General features: G+C 45.9%; 1 protein-coding gene across 1 annotated transcript; it reads right to left on the bottom strand.

The window, feature by feature from the left end:
* Positions 1 to 264: 264 nt before the first annotated feature.
* Positions 265 to 2,325, bottom strand: LOC137952594 (beta-galactosidase 15-like). The gene has a single exon (XM_068799670.1). It carries the CDS (start codon positions 2,317 to 2,319, stop codon positions 265 to 267), a length of 2,055 nt encoding a protein of 684 aa, XP_068655771.1. The 5' UTR covers positions 2,320 to 2,325.
* Between the last annotated feature and the right edge of the window lie 9,247 nt (positions 2,326 to 11,572).

Here is an 11,572-nt window from a genome sequence, read left to right as displayed (position 1 = left end):
TTTAACCTAATTCTTAATCTTCAATCTTCCTTTTCTCATTACTCTTACCCCTTAAATAGGGTTCACCCTGTTAGGGTTTAATAAAATATTACAGAAATATCCCTATGAATAAAATATTCCAAAAATATCCCTATTAATAAATAATTCCAAAAATACCCCTGTGACCTAAAACTGGAATAAAATAAAGTAAATTAAAAAAAAAACTAAAATAATAATGTTATTGCGTGCATAACATTACACCCCCCTAGAAGAACGAGCTTGTCCTCAAGCTCGGAAGAAGGGTCTGTATGCCAACGTCTCCACCTGTGCCCAAGTAGCATCCGTGATCGCTATGGTTGCCCTCTGGATGCCAAAAAACTGGAGCATCCACCCAGAGAAAGTTTTTTTTTTTTTATAGGAAAGCGTGCCGAATGTCGCTACATCTCGCCCAACAGCAACGCTGCCCTCCCTCAGTCCTAGACTGGTGTGAAAGAGCCCCTCACGGCGGCCCCCGCCCCCATTGGCAAAGTTGCACTTCCTACCCATTGCCAGCAGTGCAGCAACAACATCATGACCAGCCCCCTGGGAAGCAGTAGACTCAGCAGCACTGACCCCCTCCAGTTGCTGCACCAGGAACAGTAACACACCCCGTAGCCTTAGCTGCTGGCGTACTAATCTTAGATGCAGGACTTCATCATCACCAAAATCACTCTTAGATTCAGAGCTGCTAGCTGGTTTTGTGTTCTTCAAGTTTCCAACAGATCCATTTTTGGAGACAACAGAGGATGGTTTCTTTGAAAGAACAACAGCTTTATCAACAACCTCCTCTTCTTCGGATTCAGACGAACTATCCTCTAAGATGTTTGTCTCTTGCTTCATTTTAGGCACAACTTCAAAAACAGGATTTCCTTTCTTGCTACCCTTCTGCACCTGAATTGCAGCCTCTACTTCTCGTTTATGCTTTTTGGCAGTAACCTGTTTCTCAAGTGCTGCCTTTGCTTCCCTCTTACTCTTCTTTGCAGATATTGCTGGAGAAACTTCCGTGGGAGTTGCAGCAACATTTGCAAAAGAACCCTTCAGACGTTTCTCCTTCCTTGCCCGTGCAGGAATTCTTCCAAGCTCACCTCCTAACATGCCATTCCCAGCACTAACATTTGGGGCCTTGAGAACAAAATCGTATTTTCCATATGCAAGTCCATACTGAGAGCCAACAATTTTTCCATTGAAGAATGCATGCAAGACATGTCCACTGGAGGTCACCCTCAGTGTCACTACGTTGTTGAAGAATGGATTGCTCTTATCACTCTGCACAGGATTCATGTACCACAAATAGGCACTGGCATCGCCGGTGACTATGATTTGGTCAATGAGACGAGAGGCTGTGAAAGAATCATGGCCAGCCCAGCCTTTAAGAACCTCAGCGAGACGTTCATGTCTCCACAACCACCTCAATTGCTCAGGCTGATCCGTTGCCATGTGAGGCTGCTTGACCTTTACTGAAGTCGGAGTGCTTACCTTTGCTGTGTTGTATACTTCTGCGGAGCAATCGGGCAAAATGCTAACAGACCATGCAGGTACCAAGTATTGGTTTCCATGGAAAGTGATGGTGGCATCAGTTGTCATGTTCACATTGCACAAGAAAGCCACAAAAGAACCTTCTTCAGTGGACACAGTGGCAGCAACTCCATTGCCCATGTCAGTGGTTACATTATCACCGTGAGTGAGAACTCTCTCCCTGGACGGAATGACTGCATGAAGTGGCTTCAAGTGCCCCCATATAGGCTGATTCAAGTGACCGTATTCATCAAGGGGTGCACCATAGTCATAGGATGTGGAGATATATAGACCTCCTGCTGTTCGTCCAAAGTTTGTGCCACCATGGTACATGTAATAGTTTTGGAAGACTCCACCAGTCTGGAAGAACCTTGCCACAACGAAGACCACATCTACTGCCCTCCTGTGTGGGTCATGCTCTCCCCAATCCTTGAACCAGCCAGTCCACTTCTCAGTCCACATCTTCGGAGTGAAGTTGTCACAATACCATCCATTGCAAGTGTTGATCATTGGAACAGCAGCATCTGCTTGCTGGCACATAATCCATGGGATGCCTATATCGAATGAGTTAGCCATGGATGCACACCACTGAAGATACTTCTTCCCAGTTTCTCCGTAGTATGTCTGAACGTTTTTGTATTCGTTCTCAATCTGAGCGAGAATGATGGGACCTCCTTGTGAAACAAACAACTGTTCTTGCTTCACCATGTCCACTATCAAAGTGGTGAAGTTTTGCATTTCGTTCTTGAACGTCACATTGTCTGTTCTAAGCACCTTACCAGGCATTTGCTGCAGCCAATAATTAAGCCCAACATTGTCAAGGAGATCCAGAACAAACTCACTACTGCTGGTCCCATCAATAGAAAAACAATTCATCCACAGAATTATCTCAACCCTGCTCTGGATACCCAACAAAAGTTTATCACCAACAGGCACTGGTTGAATAATTTTGACTAACAGTGGACCAGCATCATACAATGCATCCAAAAAAATTAACACAATAGTTTTAAAGGGACTCTTACTGCTGGAACAATGACCAAAAACAGCCACTCTGATGTAGTGTATATCCACAACTAAATAATTCGTCCCAGCAAAATGGATATAATTCCTCCACAAACAAAATGTCAGCATCCCGTTGTCAAATTGACTACCCAAAAGAATTCTATCTCCCTTCAGCAAAGAATATGAAACAGGTCTTGCACCCCTACTTGCAACAGAAATTGAAAGAGGCACAAGGCTGCTGGTCTCAGCCGTATAGAAAGAAAACAACCTCCAACAAAAATTTTGTGGCCGAACAGCATACACGTGATCCAGAAATTTAAACCCCACAACGTCAATTGGACAACTCACATTCGCACAAGTATTGTGCTCATCCACAAAAAAACAAAGCCCCTCAAAAAAAAACTTCCGAGACCCCCCTCAATTTGGAACTTGGGTACGCTCTGGTCTGCCGAGAAGTGGATTGCGAGTGGGAGGTTGTGGCTGGAAGTCACATCCCAACGGACATGTTTCCGACGGCGCCTCTTCCTCCGTTTCCGGTGATGAGTAGCAGCCCTTGGCGGCTTCGCTACTGGTATATTTTCTGAGATAGTGGAGGGTCGAACGAACTGATTCGCCGAGATAGAGGCAGAACGGGATTTTTTCGCCTGCTATTTTGGAAGACATTCTGCTGCTGGGCGGGAGGAGTGATTTTTTGAGGTTGAACCCAAATCAACCCTTATCGACGGGGTTTTGGCAGTATTCCCCTCTGTCACCGATTTCCCCAAATCTTCCGCAGGGATTTCGACGGGTAAACATAAAAAAAAATTTAATTTCTCTGGCGAGACAACTTCTGCCGCTTTCCCTTGTGTGCGTACGCCTTGCTCGGATATTTCAGGTTGTATGACCTTTTCTGCTGGAGCACGTGGCTCCATTGCCGAACGTTCAATGGAATACTCATACCATGCTCGAATTTCTCCCAGTTCTTTGCATGCCTTTTCTATTGAATCGCATACCTCGTCCAGAATAATAATTTCTTTTTGGGATAGAGAATAACCCATTGTGTTCCCGCTCTGATACTAGTTGTTACGGTCCCGGATCTGACACGTGGATTCTTTGGGAGGATCTGGTGTCTGCCACGGATTACGAGTCTTCCACGCATTACCGTAGGGGTAGTAGGAAGAGATGGGGAAGACGAAAACAAAGATCAAGCCAAAGGGAAGCTTGAAAACCCTAGAGCTCGTTGAGGAGAACTCTAAGCCTCTTTACTCTAGATTTAACCTAATTCTTAATCTTCAATCTTCCTTTTCTCATTACTCTTACCCCTTAAATAGGGTTCACCCTGTTAGGGTTTAATAAAATATTACAGAAATATCCCTATGAATAAAATATTCCAAAAATATCCCTATTAATAAATAATTCCAAAAATACCCCTGTGACCTAAAACTGGAATAAAATAAAGTAAATTAAAAAAAACAACTAAAATAATAATGTTATTGCGTGCATAACAGAATGGCAGAGCATACCCCCACGCTGGTAATTTTTGCTCCATTAGCTACGACAATGGACAGACCCGACTTATGCTGAAGTGGCAACCCCAATTGCTGGGCTGCTGGTTGGCTCAGGAAATTGTGGGTGCTGCCCGAGTCAACCAGTGCAAGCAACATACGAGCCTGGATGCCATCATATAGCGGCATCGTATTAGTGTTGTGTAACCCCGTCATGGCGTGGAGGGAAATGGCGGTTTCGTCTTCTTCGGGGCCGGCTGTTATGGACTCCTTAGCATCTCGGGTAATTAACAGACGTAGGATTTAAATTATTGAATTTCTTTTTTATGTATGTTGGTTTGGTTTATTTGTAATTCTCAAGACTTGGTGACCCACGGGTTGGGTTTGTCATTTGTGTCCCTAATCCTATTTATAGGGGAGAAGGGCTTTATTGAAATCAAGCATTGAATCAATTAGAAAGGTAGAGGTCGGATTCTCCCTTCTGAGGTCCAAGTCGAGCCCCCTCCAAGGCTCAACTCATTTTCACTATTGCACGCACCAAACACAGGAAACGCCTCTCCACGTCAAGAGCAAACCTGAAGGGAAGAGAGGGAAGAAGGGTGACGAGATCCATGGCCCGGGAAGACCCTAACATCTTGGTATCAGACAGGTCCACCCTTCGGGATTCCTCTTCCCTGGAGGATTTGCGTCAAATGGTGGAGGAACACCGTCATGCCATTTAGAATAATCGTCAGCAAACTGCTGGCCTCCATTCGGTTATGTCAGCCTTGAATGAGACAGTGCAGATATACGGCGAGTGGAAGAGGGATTGGTTCGAGGTCAGCCGCCGCCGGGCAGCTCCAATCTTCCGGCCGAGCCCCACCATCCCCACCCGCCCCCACCCCCACCATCTCTGCGCCATCAACCTCCCCCCACCATGGGACCCTATGCACCAGGCCCCAATTCGGTGCCAAGGTATGCGAAGCTTTATTTTCCTTCCTTTGATGGGTCTACAAACCCCTTGATCTGGTTACACTGCTGTGACTAGTTCTATTACAATCAAAGAACACATGCGGATGACCGGGTCCATTTAGCAGCATTCCATCTGCTCGATGAAGCACTTCTATGGTACCACCAGTTTAAGTATGAACATCCCTCTCAGTATGTTAATCTTTTTATTGCTGCATTGACAGAGGCTTTGCGTCTAGAGGTAGAATTGCAGGACCCTCAAGACCTAGCCCATGCCATGAATCTTGCCAGAACCATAGATACAAAACAGCGTGTACTTAAATAGTCTCTGATCAGAAGACCTTCTTGGCCGAGCAGGGCGACCACCCCCTGCCCCTGCATCATATTCAGGGACTCCATGCACTGGGACCCATCCTGCTCCACGAGCTGATCTTTCCCCATCCACACCACCAACCCAGTACATTAAACGATTGTCTAGACCTGAAATGGAACAACGGCAAACCAAGGGCCTTTGTTATAACTGTGATGAACTATATGTCCAGGGTCACCAATGCAAGAGGTTATTCTGGTTGGAGGTCTTAGATGACACCGAGGAAGATCATCCAGTGGAAGACAGTGTTGAGGCCGAACAGGATGAACCAGTTATTTCCCTCCATGCTATGACTGGCATGCACAGATCCAACACAATGCAAGTTTGAGCAGGGTTGCAACACCTACAGTTACTGGCCTTAGTGGACTCAGGTAGTACCCACAACTTCATCAGTCAGCCAACCGCTGAACAGCTTGGATTGGTCATTCAATAGAACACCGGCATATCCGTCTCAGTGGCCAATGGGGCCAAAATATCCAGTGCGGGTATTTCTCCCTCCACAACATTTTGTATTGAAGGACACTCCTTTGTAGCTGATTTTTTGGTCATTCCACTGGCTGGGTTTGACTTGGTACTCAGGATTAAATGGCTCCAGACGTTGGGGCCGATCTTGTGGGATTTCAAGGCACTGACCATGACGTTTAGTGCTGGCCAGCATCCGATTGGCACACATGCTCCTGCGCCCTGCACTCTTCAAGAAATTCAGGTCCAGAGCGCTGAACATTGTAAGTTAAACACTTTACTTACAAAATTTGGTGATTTATTTCAGGCCCCTACTGCCCTTCCGCCTATTCGCCATTGTGATCACCGCATAAGGTTGAAATTGGGGACTGAACCTGTGGTGGTCCGGCCTTACCGTTACCCCACTTACAAAAGGATGAAATTGAGAGCCAATGCCAGACTATGCTCGCCCAAGGGATTATTCAGCCCAGTAGGTCTCGCTTTTCCTCCCCTGTGTTATTGGTCAAGAAACATGACAAGTCCTGGAGGTTTTTTGTTGACTATAGGGACCTCAATGCTCATACAATTAAAGATAAATTTCCCATACCAATGGTTGATGAGCTATTAGATGAATTACATGGTGCCACCTTATTTAAAAAACTGGACTTGAAGTCAGGTTATCATCAGATTCGGGTTCATCCTTCAGACGTGGAAAAGACCGCGTTCCACACAGACCATGGGTATTTCGAGTTTCTCGTCATGCCATTTGGTCTCTCCAACGCCCCTTCCACTTTCCATGCCCTAATGAATGAGGTATTTAATCCTCTCTTGCGGAAGTTTGTTCCTATTTTTTTTATGATATACTAGTATATAGAAAATACTAGGATGAGCACCTTCAACATCTCCCCCAGGTATTTAGTATATTACGTTCCCATCATTTGGTCAATGGCACATCAGAGGTGGCATATTTGGGACACGTTATCTCAGCAGCAAGTGTGCAAGTTGACCAGAGCAAAATACAAGTCATGACCGACTGACCTACTCCCACATCCAGCTCAACGTTAAGGGGTTTTTTGGGACTTGTTGGTTATTACAGAAAATTCATCCGTTACTACGAACAGATTGCCGCTCCACTCAACAATCTCCTTAAGAAAAATGTATTTCTCTGGTCTGACACAACAACTTCTTCGTTTGAGCACTTGAAGGCCGCATTATCTTCGGCGCCGATACTGTAGCTACCAAACTTTGATGAATTATTTTTGGTTGAATGTGATGCCTTTGGTGGGGGTATCGGTGCGGTTTTACAGCAACATGGTCACCCTATAGCTTATTTTAGTAGACAGCTCGGCCAAATTCACCACAAACTCACTACCTATGAAAGGGAACTGATCGGTTTAGCTAAAGCCATCCAGAACTGGAGACCCTATCTCTGTGGGTGCCCTTTTCTTATACAGACCGATCGTTGCAGTCTGAAGTATCTCCTGGAACAGTGTCTTACCATCTCCACCCAACAGCATTGGTTGAGCAAATTGATGGGGTTTGATTTCACAATTGAGTACAAACCGGGCACCCTTAATGTGGGGCAGATGCCTTGTCTCGTCGGGACCTGCCTAAGCCTCAGTTACACGCTATCAGTCAGCCCAGATTTCTTTTACTGGACTCTATTCGAGATGAAACACAGCAGCATCCGGAACTCCTTGAGTTATATCATAATATTGAGTAGGGTACAATGGATAGTAATTGGGCCATCCAGGCTCGTCTTATATTGTTCTGGAACCGAATATATCTCCATCACACCTCGCCACTCATTCACAGCATCTTGTCCACGTTTCATGATAGCACACATGAGGGAAGGTATAAAACATATTTTCGTCTCAGTCGGGACTTTTATTGGCGGGGCATGAAGAGAAGTGTGACGAACTATGTGACAGCTTGTCAAACTTGCCAGTGGAACAAAGCCGAATCCTTAAGTCCAGCAGGGTTGCTCCAACTCCTCCAGTTACCTTCACAGGTTTGGTCCGATATTTCCATGGATTTTATCGATGGACTGCCGCCATCTTCGGGCAAATCAGTTATTTTTGTGGTGGTTGACCGCTTCTCAAAATATGTATATTTTCTGCCTCTGGCGCATCCCTACACAACGGCTCACGTTGCCCAGCTCTTCATGGATTCTATTGTCAGATTACATGGGGTGCCTACGTCCATTACTAGCGACAGAGATGCCATCTTCACCAGTACTTTTTGGAAGGAACTCTTCAAACTACAAGGCACCAAGTTGGCCTTCTCTTCCGCCTACCACCCGTAGACCGATGGCCAGACAGAGGTAGTCAACCATACCATTGAGATGTACCTCCGTTGTTTTGTGGGCGACTCGCCCAAATGGTGGGTTAAGTGGCTGGCATGGGCAGAATTCTGTTATAACACCTCTTACCACAACGCACATGGCACAACTCCTTTCATGGTCGTATATGGCAGAGATCCACCCCGGCTTTTATCATATGAACCCGGTTCTTCCAAGGTGGCCACCCTGGACCAGGTTTTAGCAGAACGGGAGGCAATGCTCAGCCAGGTGCGCACTCATCTCCAAGCCGCACAACAAGCAATGAAACACTCTTATGATAAAAACCGTCGTGAAGTGGTTTTCTCTCCCGGGGATTATGTGTGGCATTACCGGCAGCTCTCCTTAATGTCCTCCAAGCATAAAAAATTATCCCCTAAGTTTTATGGGCCCTTTCCAGTGCTGCAACGCATTGGCATAGTCGCTTACCGCTTGCAGCTTCCCCCAGATGCTAAGCTCCATAATGTCTTTCACGTCTCACAATTGAAGGCCTTCAATGGGGACTCTCCATTGCTACATGCACCCTTGCCACCGCTGCAGGAGGGACAGGTGCTTTCCACTCTAGCTCATGGTACTTTATGGCAGGGAACCCCCTCGCCTTTTGTCTTATACTGCGAGGTCAACCCGTGTGGACACCATTGATCAAGCACTCAAGGATCGTGATCAGGTGTTGGAGAATTTCACAGAACACCTACGCCGCGCTCAGGTTCGTATGAAAGATCTCTACAACAAGGGGCATCGTGATGTCTCCTACGAGGTAGGGGACTATGTGTGGTTATGCCTACAACAGCACGAACAACAGTCCATTGGGGCACTGTCGCGCAATAAACTCTTCCCCAAGTTTTTTTGTCCTTTCCCCATTATCCGGCATGTGGGACTGGTGGCCTATCAACTACAACTGCCTGACACGGCTAAGCTGTACGATGTGTTCCATGTCTCCCTCTTGAAACCGCATAAGGGACCACCTCCTACATCCACTCTATTCCTTCCTACTGTAGCCGAGGGACAAGTTATTTTTACACCATCCTCGGTGTTACGCGCCCGTTTGATTAATGACCAATGGGAGCTTCTCGTCTAGTGGACAGCAACAGAGCCCGAAGCAGCGACTTGGGAGCGGTTAGACATCTTAAAACAGGTGTACCCTGCGTAAGAGCTTGAGGACAAGCTCTTTCTCCAAGGGGAGGCAGATGTTGTTATGCACGCAATAACATTATTATTTTAGTTTTTTCTTTAATTTACTTTATTTTATTTTAGTTTTAGGTCACAGGGGTATTTTTGGAATTATTTATTAATAGGGATATTTTTGGAATATTTTATTGTAAACCCTAGCAGGGTGAACCCTATTTAAGGGGTAAGAGTAATGAGAAATAGAAGCATTGAAGTATTAAGAATTAGGTTAAATCTAGCGTAAAGAGGCTTAGAGTTCTCCTCAACGAGTTCTAGAGTTTTCAAGCTTCCCTTTGGGTTAATCGTTCGTTTTCGTTCTCCATGTCTTCCTATTATCCCTACGGTAATGCTTGGAAAACCCGTAACCCATGGCAGATCTCAAATCTCCCAAAGAATCCACGTGTCAGATCCAGGACCGTAACAACTGGTATCAGAGCGGGAACACAATGGGTTATTCTATATCCCAAGAAAGATGGATGGCTATGGGTAAGGAATTGGAAGACATACGAGCACGGTTAGATGCTTCCATTGAAATTTATGCAAGTGAAGAACTCGTTGCTTCAGCAGAAATGGTCACACGACCTCAAATATCTGACCATGAAATATGCGCAAAAGAGGTAGTAGAAACTATCTCGGACGGGCACAACGGGCACCCAAAAAATTCGAAGATTTTATCTTCTTTTCCGGCCGACGTCCCAGAAGAGGCAGATATCCCTGTAGAAGAGGCAGACGCCAAGAAGGACCTTGGAAATCAGAAATCGGAGGGGTATACGACCACAAACCCGTCGGTAAGGGTTGATTTGGGTTCATCCTCAACAAACCCCTCCTCACGGCCAGCAGAAGTGATTCGTCCGACAAGGAGGCGTTTCCGAGAGCCCTTGGTCGCGGAAAATAACCAAGAGGCGAAGCCCCAAAGGGCTGCCCTTTGCCACCGGACACGGAGGAGGCTCCGTCGGACACAACTCCGGTGGGATTGGATTTCCGGCCATCACATCCCACTCGCAATCTACTTCTCGGCAGACCAGCGCAAACCCAAATTCCAATTTGTTGGGGGGGGGGGGGGGGGGGGGGGGGGGGGGGGGGTAAGCGTCTCTACAATTTTTTTTGAAGGAACTTTGTTTTTATGTTGATGATGCGCACAATACTTGTGTGTATGGTCATTACCCAATTGAAATTGTGGGGCTGTTTATTCTTTCTGTTGATGAGACCACCAGCAGGGTGGATTTCCCATATCAGTTTGTGCTTACTGGGATGCTCCTGCATGATAAGCAAGGTGAATTAGAGACTGCAGATGTTGCTATTCTAGAAGTTGAGGGTGTGGTTGGGTATGTGTCTCAGAAATTGGAATCGAGTTTTCCCTCTTCTTTACAATTGTGGTCCCTGACTAATTTGCCTGCTGGAATTCGTTGGAGAGATTTGAATGAGGTTGATCTTAGGATCAAAGCAGTTTTCACAATTTTGTTTGTGGATTGCATAGTCTTGCTTCCCTTTGCTTATTATTTGGACCAGGTTGCTTCATTAGGCAGTGGTATTAGAACACGTCCTCTATTTGTTTTGCAATCTGTGGGGAAGAAAGGGAAGATGTATGAGGCATTGCAACTGTTTGATGAATTGCCCAAGAAAAATGTCGTGTACTGGTATGCAATGAATCGGGGACACTGTATTCATGGGGTCCTGCAGATGGTCTTATTTTAGTTTCAGAAATGGTGGGACTAGGTTCCAGCACCAAACCCGGTGCCAAGCCAGCTTCAAAAAATAAAAGGTTGACGGCTGAAGTTACACTACTACTCCAAAAGAAATTACAAGTTTCAGACAAAGTCAAACAAGATCCGCCTCTTAGATTATCTTGAATCACGAACCAACGGCAAGGCGCTAAATTTATTTCTTTTGATCCTCCAAAGGGTGAATGGAGATTTTTTGTTTGCCATTTCAGTAGATTTGGACTGCATGACGAGCAGGTTGAGGTTGATATTATCATGGATGATACTCTGGTTCAGGAGCCACAGGGAACCACTGGGGTGGAAGAATTGGACGTTGATGATGAACCTCATTGGTCTTTTGCTTCTTCTATGTATTTGTTGCACCAGGTCATGGGGTGGGAGTTGATCCAGGTTCTGTTTCCAGCATGGGAAATCAGTAGCCAATCTCAATCACAGCATGTAGATGCCGATGTGGATGAGGGGAGGGATATGATTGATGATGTCAAGGATGGTCCAAGGGACTTGCATCCTGAGGCCTATCCTTTTGTTCGCAGATCTGAGTTCATTTATTGGGTGCAGGAGAGTGTTT

Source organism: Aristolochia californica, unplaced genomic scaffold (genome assembly GCF_029961685.1).
Source record: "Aristolochia californica isolate CCGP_79_NKW_82.1479 unplaced genomic scaffold, dmAriCali1.0.hap1 SCAF_16, whole genome shotgun sequence".
Classification (NCBI taxonomy): domain Eukaryota; kingdom Viridiplantae; phylum Streptophyta; class Magnoliopsida; order Piperales; family Aristolochiaceae; genus Aristolochia; species Aristolochia californica.
This window is presented reverse-complemented; position numbering and strand designations above follow the sequence as displayed.